Consider the following 20,098-nt stretch of genomic DNA (forward strand, 5'->3'; position numbering starts at 1 on the left):
TTGTACTTTTAAAGCTAATTTCCCCAGCAGCAATCTGGAGTTGATAATTTCCTATTATTCTTTTGAATTTTAAAAATTTTTGTTATGGTAAATAAGACATGTTTTTATACTTGGCCAAGTCTTTGACATGCCTTAAATCATCATAACTCTTGTCATTTTACATTTATGACAGTTACTTAATGGGTTCTTTCCACATTTTTGTCCCTTTTTACCACCTTCTTTCCTGAAAGAAATACCGGGAAAAATAGGGAAATACCAATTTTCTTAGATTAAACAGGAACTGATTAGTTGATCATAGTCTTGTCTGGTATCTTTAAGTACTTTAAAGGGAGCTTTTCTCTTTCTGTTCTTTGTATAACAGGACAGACTACTGGCAGCAGCTGGGTTTTTATGTTGTCTTTTTTCCTTTTTTAAAGAAATTCTTTGCTGGGGGAAGAACAATTCACATTTAACTGCATGTAATTTTCCCCAATGAAGTCAGTGGAAGCTGAGTAGCCAAACAGTGGCAATCCTTGCTTAATCAGCAGGAAGAGATACAAACTAATAAATACAAGACAGAAGAAAATGCTGGAACAAGGAAAAATCTTTTAGAGAAAAGATTAAAGAACTAAGATCCAGAAGAGAAAGTCTATTTCATGAATACTGCAAAAGAACAAGGCACAGGGGAATAAAAGGTAGATTAAAGTTCACACCACATACTAGTGGTGCTTTTAACCAGAACAGCATTAACCAGAGTCAGACACAATCCTGAAGAGCATTTTGTTCAACTCCTTTTGTTTGTTAACTACTGAGAAAACAGGACCAGAGAAAGTAAGTGACATGCTTAGAAGCGGTACTAAAAGCTGAGTTTGCTCCCTGACTACTGGTTCAACACTCTTTTCACTAATATAGGACCAAAGAGCACCTACATCATGCACTGAAACATACAAATATCACGTAAGTCTTCTATTTGGTGTGACTGGTGAGAGACACAAATGAATCCAATGCAGGTGATTTTTAACTGTTGTTGTTACCTAATTCTGATAAAAAGGTAAAGCAGCACCTTTGGGAACCTATAACTAAAACATTGTGGTACTGGTATATGACTAAACAAACAGATCAATGGAACAGAAGAAAAAGTCCAGAAATAAATATCAAATCAGTGGAAACAAGCATTGGATAGACATCTGGAAAAAAGAGAAAATTTGATCCATACTTCACATTACATTAGAATAAACACCAAGGACCAGAGTTCTAAATATAAATCATGAAATTATCCAAGTAATAGAAGAAAATATGAGTGAATTCCTTTATAATCGGGAAGTGGGAAAAAACCTTCCTAGCTGAGACTCAAAATCCAGAGGCAGTAAAAAGGGAAATTAAATTATACGAAAATTTTAAATGTCATACATATGCACGTGAGCATAATAGACACACACACCTCACCATAACAAAGCCAAAAGATAAATGGCAAACTGGAAAAAAAATTAAAACTTAAATCAAGACAAAGTGCTAATACTTCTAAAATTTAAAACTCTCCTAATATGGGGCGGGAAGGGGAAGACCCAAAACACAACTTTTAATAGTGCAAAACATAAAAAAGATAGTTACAGGAGAAAATATTTAAATGGTCTTTAAACATATGTAAAAACATACACTCCCCCTCATAATTACAGAGATGCATTTAAAATTAGACGGAGATACTTGACTATCAGATGGACAATAAATCCCAAAGTTCAACAACAAAGGATACGGTGAGGCTGTATAGAACTGGACACCCTGCTACACTGTTGGTGGGACTGCAAAATGGTATAATCAATGGAGAGGAATTTAGTAATGTCTGGAAAAATTCCAAATGCATTTACCCTTTTACCCAGCAATCCTACTTGTAGGAATCATTTTCAAAGGTTTACTAGCAAACATATAAAATTACTTAGGTACAAGGGTATTCACTGTGGCATTATTTGTAATAGCAAAAGTCTGAAAAAAACCTAGATGTACACCAATAGGGGACTGGTTGAATAAGCCATGGTACATTCCCAAATGGAGTACTATGGATCAAAAAATGAATCAGATACCTATATACTGATATGGAGTGATAAGATACAGTAAGAAAAAAAGAACAAGATATCTAACAGTATGTATATATGTCACCTTTCATATTAGAAGGGGGGATAAGAACATACCATACATATGCTTAAATACATTTTTTTAGGTTTTCAAAAGAAAGGTTAATGATACAATGAAAAGCTAATAAAAAGTCACTAATAGAAGGAAGGAAACAGGATGGAAAAGACAGAGAAGCAAGATTTATCTGAATATACCTTGTTATATAATTTTGACTTGTGATCCTGAAAAGCTGAGAACTAAAACAAAGTTTATATCAAGTTGGTGATACAAAAATATAGAGAAAAGAATTATTTCACACTGCATTAGAACACAGAATTTACACTTTTAGGAAAATAAAACAAGCAGAGCTATGAAGAAAATTTTAAACTTTATTCGGTAGTCTATAATCTAATTGTAGCAGTCAATAACTGGTATTATTTTGAAATTACTGTGAGATGATGCAAATAAGCAATTATATCAATGATATTAGGAACCACTTAAAGAAAATATGGGGGACAGAAGAACGAATTAAATCTTCCCAAAGAGGCAAAGAGAAAACTCCAAGATAAGAGACTTTTTAGGAAATAATTGACTGAGTTTTAGCAACAAGCCAGTGGCATAAAGTAAAAAAGGAGTAGGGAGGTGGGCAAAGAAACTGATTCACTTGGATTTTGACTTGGTAATTTCTATGTTGTTATTTCTTTCATGCTTTTAAAATACTGTACTGAGTACTCTCAGTTGTATTCAGCAGGAAAATCACTCTAAATAGCCAACCATATTACCAAAAATAAACAATATCTGATGCTCAAGCATAGCAAATGTTATCTATAATAATGGAAAACTGAAACCAGTGATTAGCGTGGGATAGTTATTCCCTGGCAGATGCTTTGTGATACCTTTCACAATGTTGGGGTAATATATCCTAGGACACAAAAGAATATGTAAATTAATTCACTGCTTAACCTAGAATGTAAAAGTTGCCTAACTAGCTATCATTACTGACCTAGACAGACTAATATAAAATGTAATGAGTCTGAATAATACTTAAAATAAGTTGTAACAAATACTTATACCTCTTAAAAATATTCTTTTTTTGAGTAACAGTGATATAGTATTATTTTATTTCATGAGAATTTCTAAAAGTGTAAGAGACTGTTACAATTCAAATATGTTTAAATGATCTCCTTTTTTCTTTTTGAGAATTTTACAATATCTTTGAATAATATGAAGCAATTTGGTATGCCCCAAACTTGAAATGAGAAACACTGCCACTACTACTGTGTTGGAATTTTCTATTATATGCAACAGAAACTAAACTTGATACAGCCTAAACCCAAATTCATTTGAATCCATTAATGAAGTAACATGTCCTTTCTTTCAAACAAAAGTACTGTTAAGTGTAATGAAAATGCATAACTCTACTTCCACACTGACTTAATGAGATTTCCTAAAATTAAGAGACTTAAGTGGTCGGTAAATTGACCCTCAGTCACATCTTTAGAAGTGTAGCAGTGTATATATGAGCTTAAACAGAACTCGAAATGTCAATGCATTCTCTATTTCCACAATATTGCTGAATGTAGTATTTTTAACATATTACTTTTAAGCACTACAACTGATGGCTGGTTTCCTAAATCCACAGTAAGAATCTCATTAAGAGTTCAACTGAACCCTCAAAGTAAAGTGGCAATAAAGTACCTAATCAACAATAAATTTCTATGTTGCAGACTTTTAAAATACAGACACTTTTCGAGCAATATTAGTTTTATACAAAAGGTGGCTCCTCGAGTGTAGTTTCTCTTGTAAGAAAATAAACCTCGGAAGCTTCCTCTCAGGGGTGTACTCCACCCTGTGAGGTGTGGGGTGTCAGACTGCCCTAGTGGGGGATGTCTCCCAGTTAGGCTATTCAGGGGTCAGGGACCCACTTGAGCAGGCAGTCTGTCCCTTCTCAGATCTCACATATACACCATGGAATACTATGCAGCCATAAAAAAGGATGAGTTTGCATCCTTTGTAGGGACATGGATGCAGCTGGAAACCATCATTCTTAGCAAACTATCACAAGAACAGAAAACCAAACATCGCATGTTCTCACTCATAGGTGGGAACTGAACAATGAGATCACTTGGACTCGGGAAGGGGAACATCACACACCAGGGCCTATCATGGGGAGTGGGGAGGGGGGAGGGATTGCATTGGGAGTTATACCTGATATAAATGACGAATTGATGGGTGCTGACGAGTTGATGGGTGCAGCACACCAACATGGCACAAATATACATATGTAACAAACCTGCACGTTATGCACATGTACCCTAGAACTTAAAGTATAATAAAAAATAAAAATAAAAAATAAATTCAATTAAAAGAACTAGAGAGGCAAGAGCAAACACATTCAAAAGCTAGCAGAAGGCAAGAAATAACTAAGATCAGAGCAGAACTGAAGGAGATAGAGACACGAAAAACCCTCCAAAAAAATCAATGAATCCAGGAGCTGGTTTTTTGAAAAGATCAACAAAATTGATAGACCGCTAGCAAGACTAATAAAAATAAAAGAGAGAAGAATCAAATAGACATAATAAAAAATGATAAAGGGGATACCACCACCGACCCCACAGAAATACAAACTATCATCAGAGAATACTATAAACACCTCTACGCAAACAAACTAGAAAACCTAGAAGAAATGGATAATTTCCTGGACACTTACACTCTCCCAAGACTAAACCAGGAAGAAGTTGAATCCCTGAATAGACCAATAGCAAGCTCTGAAATTGAGGCAATAATTAATAGCCTACCAACCAAAAAAAGTCCAGGACCAGACGGATTCACAGCCGAATTCTACCGGAGGTACAAGGAGGAGTTGGTACCATTCCTTCAGAAACTATTCCAATCAATAGAAAAAGAGGGAATCCTCCCTAACTCATTTTACGAGGCCAACAGCATCCTGATACCAAAGCCTGATAGAGACACAATAAAAAGGAGAATTTTAGACCAATATCCCTGATGAACATCGATGCAAAAATCCTCAATAAAATACTGGCAAACAGAATCCAGCAGCACATCAAAAAGCTTATCCACCATGATCAAGTGGGCTTCATCCCTGGGATGCAAGGCTGGTTCAACATACACAAATCAATAAATGTAATCCAGCATATAAACAGGACCAAAGACAAAAACCACATGATTATCTCCATAGATGCGGAAAAGTCCTTTGACAAAATTCAACAGCAGTTCATGCTAAAAACTCTCAATAAATTCGGTATTGATGGAACGTATCTCAAAATAATAAGAGCTATTTATGACAAACCCACAGCCAATATCATACTGAATGGGCAAAAACTGGAAGCATTCCCTTTGAAAACTGGCACAAGACAGGGATGCCCTCTCTCACCACTCCTATGCAAGATAGTGTTGGAAGTTCTGGCTAGGGCAATCAGGCAAATAAATAAAGCATATTCAGGTAGGAAAAGAAGTCAAATTGTCCCTGTTTGCAGATGACATGATTGTATATTTAGAAAACCCCATCATCTCAGCCCAAAATCTCCTTAAGCTGATAAGTAACTTCAGCAAAGTCTCAGGATACAAAATCAATACGCAAAAATTACAAGCATTCTTATACACCAGTAACAGACAAACAGAGAGCCAAATCATGAATGAACTCCCATTCACAATAGCTTCAAAGAGAATAAAATACCTAGGAATCCAACTTAAAAGGGATGTAAAGGACCTCTTCAAGGAGAACTACAAACCACTGCTCAGTGAAATAAGGGGACACAAACAAATGGAAGAACATTCCATGCTCATGGATAGGAAGAATCAATATCGTGAAAATGGTCATACTGCCCAAGGTAATTTATAGATTCAATGCCAATCCCATTAAGCTACTAATGACTTTCTTCACAGAATTGGAAAAAACTGCTTTAAAGTTCATATGGAACCAAAAAAGACCCCACATTGCCAAAACAATCCTAAGCCAAAAAGAACAAAGCTGGAGGCATCACGCCACCTGACTTCAAACTATACTACAAGGCTACAGTAACCAAAACAGCATGGTACTGGTACCAAAACAGAGATATAGACCAATGGAACAGAACAGAGCCCTCAGAAATAATACCACACATCTACAGCCATCTGATCTTTGACAAACCTGACAAAAACAAGAAATGGGGAAAGGATTCCCTATTTAATAAATGGTGCTGGGAAAATTGGCTAGCCATAAGTAGAAAGCTGAAACTGGATCCTTTCCTTACTCCTTATACGAAAATTAATTCAAGATGGATTAGAGACTTAAATGTTAGACCTAAAACCATAAAAACCCTAGAAGACAACCTAGGTAATACCATTCAGGACATAGGCATGGGCAAGGACTTTATGTCTAAAACACCAAAATCAACAGCAACAAAAGTCAAAATTGACAAATGGGATCTAATTAAAGTAAAGAGCTTCTGCATAGCAAAAGAAACTACCATCAGAGTGAACAAGCAACCTACAGAATGGGAGAAAATTTTTGTGATCTACTCATCTGACAAAGGGCTAATATCCAGAACCTATAAAGAACTCAATCAAATTTACAAGAAAAAAACAAACAACCCCATCAAAAAGTGGGCAAAGGATATGAACAGACACTTCTCAAAGAAGACATTCATACAGCCAACAGACACATGAAAAAATGCTCATCATCACTCGCCATCAGAGAAATGCAAATCAAAACCACAATGAGATACCATCTCACACCAGTTAGAATGGCAATCATTAAAAAAATCAGGAAACAACAGGTGCTGGAGAGGATGTGGAGAAATAGGAACACTTTTACACTGTTGGTGGGACTGTAAACTAGTTCAACCATTGTGGAAAACAGTGTGGCGATTCCTCAAGGATCTAGAACTAGAAATATCATTTGACCTAGCCATCACATTACTGGGGATATACCCAAAGGATTATAAGTCATGCTGCTATAAAGACACATGCACATGTATGTTTATTGCAGCACTATTCACAATAGCAAAGACTTGGAATCAATCCAAATGTCCATCAGTGACAGACTGGATTAAGAAAATGTGGCACATGTACACCACGGAATACTATGCAGCCATAAAAAAGGATGAGTTCGTGTCCTTTGTAGGGACATGGATGCAGCTGGAAACCATCATTCTCAGCAAACTATCACAAGAATGGAAAACCAAACACCACATGTTCTCACTCACAGGTGGGAACTGAACAATGAGATCACTTGGACACAGGAAGGGGAGCATCACACACCTATTGTGGGGAGGGGGTAGGGGGGAGGGATAGCATTAGGAGATATACCTAAGGTAAATGACGAATTAATGGGTGCAGCACACCAACAAGGCACATGTATACATATGAAACAAACCTGCACGTTGTGCACCTGTACCCTAGAACTTAAAGTATAATAAAAAAAAAAAGAAAAGAAACTTCAAAGTTTAATACAACAAATTCTATTTGTGGTATAATCTAAATAATGCTAATATACTTTAGAGAAAAAACAAAGGATTTAGTGACAAGGCATAAAGGGATTTTCCTTACATATAATATGCTAAATATTACTCGTTTTTAAATGGTGCCACTTGGTAATGAAAATACCGAAACTTTATTTGCTTGCTTTAAAGTAAACTGGCCATTCTGGAAATCAGATTTGTGTTTTAACAGATTTATGCAAGCAGTCCATTGAAGAGTGGAGCAAAATTTATCATAAATTTGACCTCATTTTATAAAACTCATGATGAAAAATTTTCCTCTTACATTATTTCATGTAATTTTAAAACTATAAACTACTTTCCCAGAAAGTTGAAATGTGCAATACTCTGAAATCGCCTAAATTGATACTGTTATTCTTAAAACATAAAATCAAATAAATGATCAGTCATATAGCACCAAAAATGTCTTTGGAAAAAACAATACTCATATCCACTTACCATCCAAGGTTTCATAAAGAAAAAAAACTTTAACCCAAATATATAAAATAAAACACGTTTATTTTACCATAGGAACTGATAATCTAAAGTATAAGATGCTAATTTCCAAATGTATCCTGGCTTGTGTATAGCCTTGGTCAAATGATCCATTGTATCAGAAAGATAAAGAAAAAATAATCATATTTCAGTAATTCTATACATCCTAAAAGGGAAGATGGCACATTTAAGTGTTGATAAATTTGAAAAGCTGATTAAACATAATAATCACCATGTTGGAGGAAGACATAAAAATCGGAGAACAGATTTTTTTAATATTAAAAATGTGACACGAAAATTATACCATTTTAGAAAGGAATATAAAAAGGCAAGAGTTAAAAATAGTGGGACTAATATCATAGAAAACTATCCATGAGGAAGGTCAAATTCATTTTCAACATGTAAAAAGGATAAAGAGTAGAGATATTTTAAAAGATTCTTAATGAGACAAACGTTAAAATACGGAACCCAATCTCAGACAAATACATAGAAAGGAGTAAGCGCCAACTCTAATATGCATAAAGTATCCCATCCTATAGCAAATCAGATATATAGGTACACTTGATGCCGTAAATTTTTTTAAAAATTGTCCATTTTGTTGCGTGTGCACCATCAATTTGAGTCAGCACCAGCGACAGCTCTGCAGTCCTCCTATGTGGTACTGATCAGGTGGTTGCAGAGCTTCAGCTCACAGCAACACAATGCAGCTGAGCAGGCAAGCACAGCCCACAGCCAGAAACAGTTCCGACTCTCCAGAACAAGACGACCTTTAAGCTTTAAGTTTCCCGGAGAAAATGAGATGCTGATGTTGAAGACGACACTACGGTAAGATGTTATTTAAATCAGCAAAGGCTGACTTTGGAATCTTTTTCCTTTTTAAGAAAAAGTCAATGTTAAGATTAAATATATATTCAATAGCAAGTGCATGCACCAGAAATTTGCTGCAGTGTCAGTTGAGGGATATTTTTTATATATTCATTCACCTTGTAAATATATTGTTTTCCTTTAAAATGGGCACTGAAATATACAGAAAAAAACCACTTTATAAAATGTGAGGTTTATAGGTACAGTGTTGGTTTGGATTTTTCAAGTGCCTTTTACAAAGATATATTTATCCTAAAAACACAAAGATAACATTTCGAAGAACTGCTTTAATATCTAAATAAAATCTACCCTATACACACACATTGAATTACATTACTGCAGAGATTAAAAAAAAAAAGACACGACAGCCATTTTTTCTGATCTGAGTAAGAAAGCATATCATCAAAAATAGTAATAGCTTACAACTGCAACTCTTTCTTTGCAAAGAATGCTATTTTATCATATTAAGGCTCTAGAAGGGTAAAAAGAAAGAATATGGTCAGAAAAGGGGGGAGGGGGAGAGAAAATAAAGGAGAAAATGCAGGAGAGAGTAGGGAGAGTCTCTCTCTACCACATAGCCCAATTGAAGGATTAAGCATTTGGACTATAAATGAAGGGGAGCTTTGTTAGTTTAATCACTGGAACAATTATAAAAGGACTCAACAACAACGAGGTTTATTGAAAATTTTGCCTAATGCTAAGTGACCCATGCAGATGCCTAAACTGTATTTGCATATTAAAAGAAGGGTGTATCTGTTTGTTTCTAGGCTTTGATGGAATATCAGATATTGAAAATGTCTCTCTGCCTGTTCATCCTTCTGTTTCTCACACCTGGTATTTTATGCATTTGTCCTCTGCAATGTATATGCACAGAAAGGCACAGGCATGTGGACTGTTCAGGCAGAAACTTGACTACATTACCATCTGGACTACAAGAGAATATTATACATTTAAACCTGTCTTATAACCACTTTACTGATCTGCATAACCAGTTAACCCAATATACCAATCTGAGGACCCTGGACATTTCAAACAACAGGCTTGAAAGCCTGCCTGCTCAGTTACCTCGGTCTCTGTGGAACATGTCTGCTGCTAACAACAACATTAAACTTCTTGACAAATCTGATACTGCTTATCAGTGGAATCTTAAATATCTGGATGTTTCTAAGAATATGCTGGAAAAGGTTGTCCTCATTAAAAATACACTAAGAAGTCTTGAGGTTCTCAACCTCAGTAGTAACAAACTTTGGACAGTTCCAACCAACATGCCCTTCAAACTACATATTGTGGACCTGTCTAATAATTCTTTGACACAAATCCTTCCAGGTACATTAATAAACCTGACAAATCTCACGCATCTCTACCTGCACAACAATAAGTTCACATTCATTCCAGACCAATCTTTTGACCAACTCTTTCAGTTGCAAGAGATAACCCTTTACAATAACAGGTGGTCATGTGACCATAAACAAAACATTACTTACTTACTGAAGTGGATGATGGAAACAAAAGCCCAAGTGATAGGGACTCCATGTTCTACCCAAATATCATCTTTAAAGGAACATAACATATATCCCACACCTCCTGGATTTACCTCAAGCTTATTCACTGTAAGTGGGATGCAGACAGTGGACACCATTAACTCTCTGAGTGTGGTAACTCAACCCAAAGTGACCAAAATCCCCAAACAATATCGAACAAAGGAAACAACGTTTGGTGCCACTCTAAGCAAAGACACCACCTTTACTAGCACTGATAAGGCTTTTGTGCCCTATCCAGAAGATACATCCACAGAGACTATCAATTCACATGAAGCAGCAGCTGCAACTCTAACTATTCATCTCCAAGATGGAATGGTTACAAACACAAGCCTCACTAGCTCAACAAAATCATCCCCAACACCCATGACCCTAAGTATCACTAGTGGCATGCCAAATAATTTCTCTGAAATGCCTCAACAAAGCACAACCCTTAACTTACGGAGGGAAGAGACAACCACAAACGTAAAGACTCAATTACCTTCTGTGGCAAATGCTTGGAAAGTAAATGCTTCATTTCTCTTAATGCTCAATGTTGTGGTCATGCTGGCTGTCTGAGGGTCCGCATTTTCTGAAACTCATGAAAGCACTCCTCCCTGATGTACAGTTGGGAAAATATGTCCATATCTAACCAGTGATTCAAGCTATATTAAGTATTCAAGAAAGCCAGTCTTAACATTTCTGACTCTGATGTAAATGAAGTAACTTGTCTTAAATAAAAGAAATGCACAATGCCTTGGTACTTGCTGCTATTTTACTGTCTTAATTAAGTAAACTAATGAGTTTCTTTTATAAAAAAAAAGAAATGTTTTCTTTTTAAGGCTTCAATTTATTGCACAAAATATAAAGCATCTAAACTTTAATATGTATTTTATGTATGTTTACACTGTCAAACATCTGGAAAATAAAAGGTCTATGCTCATAACTGTGTCATTTGGCTTTCTAGTCATACCAACTTTAGCAGAATCAAAATGACCTCATCATTTTTGTTCTAGGGTACCTTGGTAAAATCTTTAAGGTAAATAAAACGGTGGTGGTATCCAAGGATTTTGTCACTGAAGTAAAATCGCAGCTGCCATCCCATGAATGGCTATACTACATTATTATTTTACAGACAAGTCATAATTGTTTTAAATCTAAATGATGTCCTGCTTCTGAGGAACTCTTGGCTACTTTACAGATTATATAATGGACAAAAGCTCTTCAAAAAGCTAGAAGACACTAGGCTTTGCATTTTAATAAGAAAAGTTTAACGGTTTTGTTTTTTGCATGTAAAAAAAGCGTTAAAATCACAATGAAAAAATTTAAAAACATGTAAAGAAGCAGTTTTAGTGCAGATTTAACACACCATTAATGGAAAATTTAAATATTTATAAAATTAAAATCCTACTACATGAAGGAGAAGAAAATTTGTATTTTGCAAATCAGAAATCAGAATGTGACTTACCTAAATTAAACATAAGATTAGCTTAAGAATAAAATCACTGAGTCTAACCAACTTGGGCAGTACTGAGGGAGGAAGAGAGGAAAGAGAGAGAGAAAGGGAAAAGGGCATTTGGTACTACAACCAGGTGGTGAACCCAATAAAACAGACTGAGGACTAAGGCTAGGCATGGGACAGATCTTGACACTCCACATCAAAAGACACTGGAACTCCAACTAAAAGATAATCACTGAGAAATTTTCTACAAATATGAAAGTTAGCCACCTTATGAATTAGTAACAAACATAAGAAACAGCCACAAGGCAGCAAAAGAAGTCCTGAAACAGGATAGATTAAAATGCAAGATAGGATAACTGAGATGGGTGAGACACAACTGTGGTATTTAATTTGTGAGACGTAAGGCAGAATCTCATTTCAAGCATTTCTAGAGGTGGGAAAAAACTATAGAAAGGAATTTTTATGTTCCTTCATAAAAACTTTTAAAAATTCAGATAGCCTCCTTTGCTGGTTTAGGAACATTTCTATTGAGAGAGAAAAGTAATAACATTTTAATGTGGTTTTATTTTTTTTTGGTTTTTAAAGACCAGGATTATGGAAAAATTACCATCAAGCTTTAACAAAAGAGTCCTCTTTTATGCTGTCTAGTACAGTGGCTCTTGAACATTTTCTGCCCTAGCAAACCTGATTGGCTCACTGTGTCAGGGAATCTCACCATGAAGAAACAGGATAATTTGAAAAAGTCCCCTAAATGATTTTAAAATGCATTACCTCTCTATATGGGGAAGCTATATTTCCACTCCCTCCCAAACACTGATTAGTACCTTCACCATCCATGATAGGGACTAATTGCTTAGATAATCCCTACTCTACCATATATTTGTGTATTATTTAAAAAAAATATACACCGACTTCCACAGAAAGTAGTTTTTTTGTTTTGTTTTGTTTTTTTGAAACAAAGTCTAGCTCTTACCCCCAGGCTGGAGTGCAATGGCGCAATCTCGGCTCACTGCAACCTCCCCCTCCCGGGTTCAAGCAATTCTCCTGCCTCAGTCTCCCAAGTATCTGGGATTACAGACACCTGCCACCAGACCCGACTAATTTTTGTATTTTCAGTAGAGACGGGGCTTCACCATGTTGGCCAGGCTGGTCTCAAACTCCTGACCTCAGGTGATTCGCCTGCCTCGGCCTCCCAAAGTTCTGGGATTACAGGCATGAGCCACCGTGTCCGCCCAGAAAGTAGGTTTCTTAGAGGTAATTGTCTTTTCCTCTGAGGATACCAAAAATTCAATGCTGTCTTAGAATTTTTAGGGAGAAAACTAATAAGAAAGTCAAATTACAGACTACTGCATTAGGAGCACCTATGGATTATGTCAACCCTACAGACATGTCTGCAAAATGCATAGTCTAACTTGGTAAATTTACAAGTACAATATATGTCAACTACTCAGACTCTAAGTCCTTAGACATAAGTATTATCTAGCTTTAAAGTAAAGTTGACCCTTGAACAACATGGGCACACTTATACATAATTTTTTTCAACCAAACACAGATTTAAAGTACAGTATTTGTGGGATGTGAAACCCACATATTGTATAAATAGGTTCCACAAGGAAGCATGTTCCTCAGGGCCGATTTTGGGATTCGAATATGTGCAGATTTTGGTATACACAGGGGTCTGCTAATCAACCCCTGAGATATACTGAGGGAAACTATAATTAGATAGTATTCCCTTCCAAAGAAATTGTATTCTTATTATCAACGGAAAAAGGCTCATTATTTGCCACTAAGTACTACTATATTACTGGCTCCAGAAAAATTTCAAAATGTATTAGTCCTCAGCATCTATCTCTCAAGCACATCAAATATGTATGCATATGTATACAGATATACACATACCTATATACACATATATCTATATCTATCTCCACCCAGCCATCCCTAAGGCTTGGCTCTACTTTACAGGCAATTTGCCTCTGCCACTTCTCAGCTGTATGACCATAGACAAGTTATTTCACTGCTCTAAGTCACAGTTTCCTCATCTATAAAATGGGCTAGCAGAACTCACGTGTTTTTTTTTTTTCTGAAGATTAAATAACATAATTCACATAAACCCTTCAAAGTGTCTTGGCTCATCTACATTCCTAGATGCAGTAATGTTGTTGTTGTGAGGATTATTATGACATCTGTACGTCCAAACCCAATGCTATGAGAAATTCCCATATATGGAAACATTTCAGCTCTACATACTGAAAGCAAGGGAATGCAAGGATGTGCTTGCTTTAGTCTCTTCTCTGCTAGAAACCAGGTTTAGATCAGTGAAATAGGGACCCAGAAGAAAGTCAGAGAGACATTCACTTATCACAGCAGAATGAGAAGATGTCTTCTATGGCTAACTTAAAAGATCACAAATATGTGCTATTCAATATCTTTCATAATGATGTTATCAAACAACAGCAAATTCCTTTAATCCCAAAAATGTCAGACAAAAGTTAACCTAAAATCTTTCATAAAATTATTCCTTATAAAATATATTTTAAGAACTAGATAAAAGAATGTATTATACACTACCACCCAACATCTTGCTGGTGAAGAGTAACTTATATTTCTATTAAAATCACAATCAAAACAAGGATGCCCACTATTGCCAATCTTTTTAACAATATTTGGGAAATTTCAAAACAAAAAAACAGAAATAACAGATATTGGCAACAAATAATTAGAAAATTGTGGGAAAAAATATACAATGTCAAGAAGTAACATTAACATGAAATACGCAGGATCAAAAGGGAAAAATCTGAAAAATATTAATGAGAAGTATAAACTAAGACTTGATGCAGATGACAAACTAAGGTCTCTCCATTCATTCATTTTTTCACTCAACAAATATTTAGTCAGCACCTGGAACATATCGAACACTAAGGTACAGAGGACTTCGGTGGGATACTTATAAAGTTGCAATTATTTCCAGTATAGTTTATAGATTAAGGCAATTCTGAAAAATATTCCAATGAGAAACATTTTGGAACCTTAAATCCACTTAGAAACATTAGCAAGAATAGAAAAAGAAGTAAACACTACAGTTATATTAGCCTATTTATTTATTTATTTCATACAGAGTATTGCTCTGTCACCCAGGCTAGAATGCAGTGGTGCGATCTTGGCTCACTGCATCCTCCACTTTCTGGGTTCAAGCAATTCTTCTGCTTCAGCCTCCTGAGTAGCTAAGACTACAGGTGTGTGCCACCACGCCCGGCTAATTTTTGTATTTTCAGTAGAGATCGGGTTTCACTATGTTGGCCAGGCTGGTCTTGAACTCCTGACCTCAGGTGATCTACTTGCCTCGGCCTCCCAAAGTGCTGGGATTTCAGACGTGAGCCACCATGACCAGCCGATATTAGCTTTTCTTGAGAGAGAAACATATATCAGCCATAATAATTAGGACAGAATGATAGTGGCATAAAAATAGAAAGATAACCACAATACAGAAACAACAGCACAATGAGAGCACAGGTACACAGAAGAACTGAATACGTGACCAAGCTTTACTTACTAGCTGTGTCACTTCAGCAAATTAGGTTTCCGTGCCTCTATTTCCTTACAGGGTTGTTGTGAGAAGAAAATGAGAAAATACAGATAAAGTGTTTAGAACACTGCCTAGCACATAGTAAATTCTCAAACATTGTTTGCAGTGGAAAGAAAAATCAGAAACCAAAGGGAAAGGGAAAGACTCAATAAATGAGGAAATTGGAAAAAAGTTCAGTTTAACACTCACTTCATGTGATACACTGACAAAGTGAAAGAAAACATGAACAAGGGAGTCATAAAACCAGCAGAAGAATTTAAAAATATTTGTAAGTCTTCAGGTGGAAGGCTATTTAATTATTTTAAAAAATCACAAAGAAATTATCAATAGATTGGTCTATACAAAATCCCCATTATGCTGAAACAACCAGCCTGATAAAAATATTCAAATAAAATGGTGTAAAGGAGGTTGTTAATCAGGAGCTCATAAAATTGACGAGAAAAAAATCTTAAAATTGGCAATAAATAAATGGGCAAAGGACATAAAAAGACTGTTTACAAGATATGAAACACTATGATTAATATATGGGAATATGGCCAACCACATAATTGAGAAATGCAATAAAAATGTGATATCATTTTTCACTATTAAAATAGCAAGCAATTAAAAAAAAATAAAAACCAACGATGGGGAAGGTAGAATGAAATGGCCACGTTCACATATTGGCACAATTCTTTGGGAAAGCAATCTGGCAATGAAATTTTAAAAAAGTAAGATATTTTAACTTTTGTCTATAGTTAAGGTATTTAAACTTTTGCCTATAGGTAAATCACAGCATTCTTTCTAACAAGAAAAACTGAAACAATGATAAATATCCACCATTGGGAAATTAAGTAAACGATGACCCACTGACCAGAATATGTGGCCAATAAAAATATTTATGAAGAGTTTTTTAAAGTGTGAAATGTAGAAAATGTAAATATTAGAAAAATAAGAAAAAATTACAGGACATAGAGCCATGTATTAAAAAGTAACAAAAAGAAACATGCCAAAATGCTAACACTGCAGACCAAGCATATATTATTACCTGCCTTGTCCTTGAAATAGCCAAGAGATCTAAGAAAAGAATTATTGAAATGTTTGTCTAGGACATCCAGACTGAGTAAGAAAATGAGAGAAATAAGAAGACACAGATGAACTGTGTACCAATCCTTCCCTTTCAATAATTTCTCGTATCTCAGAATAAAATCTAAACTCTTAATATGGTTTACTGCATAATCAGGGTCTTGTTTCCCTTTAGAGTATCATCTTAAAATTTTCCAGCTCTCTAACATTTTATAGTTCAAACAAACAAAATATCCTCTGTCCCTCAATCACCACGTTTCGTGCCACTAGGCTTTCAGAGAAGCTGCATGTCTTCTCTTCCTCTTCTTGCCCTCTCGAACCCTACTCATCCTTTTGATTTCAGCTTAGACATTCACTTGCCCCTAGAAGTTTGTTTTTTTGACCATCTTTATCCGCGTTTATAAATAAAAGAATGAATTAACATAGATCAAAGATGTGACTAGTGGGCTAACAATGACCTACTTAGGACAGACCAAGTCAAACCTGCTAGTCTTATTCTAGAGTCTAAGTTTCTTTCATTTATTTCAAAGTTACAGCTTCAAAGTCCTGAGAAAAGAGAGATCAAAGAAAAGGTAAGAATGAGGGAGGATTTGGCTAGGCTACTACTAGTCATATAAGAAACTAGTTCTGAGTCAGGCACCATGGCTCACGCCTGTAACCTCAATAATTTGGGAGGCCAAGGTGGGTGGATCATTTGAGGTCAGGAGTTCGAGATCAGCCTGGTCAACATGATGAAACCCTATCGCTACTAAAAATCTAAAAATTAGTTGGCCATGGTGGCAGGCACCTATAATCCTAGCTACTCAGGAGACTGAGGCAAGAGAATCACTTGAACCCGGGAGGCAGAGGTTGCAGTGAGCCAAGGTCACGCCACTGCACTCCAGCCTGGGTGACAAGAGCAAGACTCTGTCTCCCCCTCAAAAAAAAAAAACAACTAGTTTTGGGCAATGTGGAGCTACCTTTGGAACAATTCTAGAGAAAGGTTAATTCTGATACCCGTGAACAATTCAGTATAGAAAACTGTTCGAGGGAAGTTAGCAGAGAAGTAGAAACAAATGTCACCTTAAGGTGTCACTAATGTGTTAAGCAGATTAGTACATTTCACACTTAGAAAACTGTGGTGCAAAGTGAGGTCTTTAAGAAGCTCAACTTTTAAGAAATGCCAGTTTGGTTCAATAGCCCCAACTTCATTAAATATTTAAGAGCCAGGTGAGATGCATGCTCAACATACCCATTTATCCTTATCTAGAAAGCCTGGCCTGAGATTCTGAATCTAAATTTCTGGAAAGTTACTGATGAGCCCAGGAGCAGTGGCTCATGCCTGTAATCCCAGCACATTGGGAGGCCAAGGTGGGCAGATTGCTTGAGCTCTGAGCCCAGCAAACCCTGTCTCTATAAAAAAAAATACAAAAATTAGCCAAGTGTGGTGGCGTGTGCCTGTAGTCCCAGCTACTTGGGAGGCTGAGGTGGGAGGATGGCTTGAGCCCAGGAGGCAGATGTTACAGTGAGCTGAGATCATGCCATTGCACTCTAGCCTCAGTGACAGAGCCAGACCCTGTGTCTCACACACACACATACACACACACAAAGTTATGAATGAGATCAAAGCACAGAAATTAAACATACATACACACTCACTAAAAACAGGAAAACTGCTTTGCTCCTGTCTGATCAAAATAATTCTAACTATATTGGTGGTTTAACAGCAAAGCATGACATAAAGTTTATCACCTGTGTGTGTTTTTACCTTGGGCAAGTGATTAAATGTGTCCTCTGATAAAAAAATATGGTTAAGAACATATATTCCAGAGGTGTTTTAAGGAACAGATTAAAACATGTATATTAAAGCACTTCATGGGTGCTATATAGCCATTTTAATGATTACTATCCTTTGTAAAAGAGATTCTTGGATAATTAACAAGATTAGAAGTGAAAATGACTGAAACAGTAATAGTAAATAGTTTCCCACATATCCAACATCTTCAGTTATGCTTCAAATAATTAATTTACAAGGTTTGCTATTTATCCCCAGAAAAAAATTATTTAGCAGTAAAAAATTAGATGTCTGAATATTTCACACAGATACCAGAAGGCCAAAGATCAATAAATCTAATTAAATACACCAGGAAACGCAGTTTTTCACTTTGTATTATTTTGTTGCGTATAGTCACAGGTGAAACATACTAAACGCTTCTGGAAGGCTGATGGAATTCGAATGAATGTCAAATGCTTGCCTCAACAGAAAATAAACTAAGACTTAATGGTTTTTCATTAAGAAAGAAGAAAAACAAAACATAAGTAAGGGAAGACAAAGATGCCATACACCACAATAACCACTGGAAAAGCCCTAATTTGCCATCCAAAGCCTCAGCGACCACTATCACATTTGAGATATTATGTAGTGTAAGAGTAACTGGCATACAACCACATCCATTTATGAGTTCTATTATTTAGACATTAAATACTCAGCTGTATTTCCTCATACCAATGAAAAATAATCTAAGAAAGCAAACAATTGTTTAAAAAGAGTTCCACCTATTTACAGGATCTAAAATTTCCTCATGGTATGGCTTTTCCACAAGATCACATGACTTTTTTTTTTTTTTTGCTTTAACAAAATATACTTGGATAAAGTATTATGAGTCTCTTGCCTCGACTTTAAATTCTACAAAAAAAGTGCAGGTCCCTGCACGTTATGCACATGTACCCTAGAACTTAAAGTATAATTAAAAAAAAAAAAAAAAGGTGCAGGTCATTGAATATGAGCTTAGAGACACCTTGTAAAAGCTAAAGTCTCTTCAAAACATATTAAAATAGGCTGGGCGCAGTGGCTCATGCCTGTAAGCACTTGGGCCAAGTGCTGGCCAAGACGGGCAGATTACCTGACGTCAGGACTTGGAGACCAGCCTGGCCAACAGAGCAAAACCCTGTCTCTACTAAGAATACATAAATGAGCCAGGCATGTTGGCATGCACCTGTAATCCCAGCTACTCGGGAGGCTGAGGCAGGAGAATCACTTGAACCTAGGAGGTGGAGGTTGCAGGGAGCCGAGATCACTCCACTGCACTCCACCCTGGGCAACAGAGCAAGACACCGTCTCAAAACAAAAAACAACAAAAAAGCATATTAAAAGTATCAAGGAATCACTTGAAATTAGTAAAAAAATTCATATATTAACTGAGTTGACTATAAACTGATTTTAAATTTAAACATAAATGTCATACATGATACATCTCATTTTCTGTATATTTCTTCAAAGTAGTCATGTTGGATCGCTATACTTTTACTTCAATGATACCATCACTACTGAAAACAACTCTGGGGCTGTTCCTTTCAAATACCACTAAGAGCTAGTTTACAAGTTATATAACAAAACTTTTTTTTTTTAAGACAGGGTCTCACTGTCACCCAGGCTGGAGTGCAGCCTTGACCTCCTAGGCTAAAGTGATTCTCCAGCCTCAGCCTCACAAGCAGCTGAAACTACAGGCTCTCGTCACCACACTCTACTAATTTTTTGTACAGATGGAGTTTCATCATGTTG

General features: G+C 36.1%; 2 protein-coding genes across 2 annotated transcripts in view; one reads left to right on the forward strand and one right to left on the reverse strand.

Moving 5' to 3' along the window:
• Window positions 1–20,098, reverse strand: part of NF1 (neurofibromin 1) — a 294,673-nt gene that overhangs the window by 75,024 nt on the left and 199,551 nt on the right.
• OMG (oligodendrocyte myelin glycoprotein) lies at window positions 7,420–11,390 on the forward strand. Its single transcript, XM_033184288.1, has 2 exons — window positions 7,420–8,888; window positions 9,695–11,390. The coding sequence occupies exon 2, from the start codon at window positions 9,701–9,703 to the stop codon at window positions 11,021–11,023; it is 1,323 nt and encodes a 440-aa protein (XP_033040179.1). The 5' UTR covers window positions 7,420–8,888; window positions 9,695–9,700; the 3' UTR covers window positions 11,024–11,390.

The sequence above is a fragment of the Trachypithecus francoisi genome, unplaced genomic scaffold (genome assembly GCF_009764315.1).
Source record: "Trachypithecus francoisi isolate TF-2019V2 unplaced genomic scaffold, Tfra_2.0 Lachesis_group20, whole genome shotgun sequence".
Lineage (NCBI taxonomy): Eukaryota > Metazoa > Chordata > Mammalia > Primates > Cercopithecidae > Trachypithecus > Trachypithecus francoisi.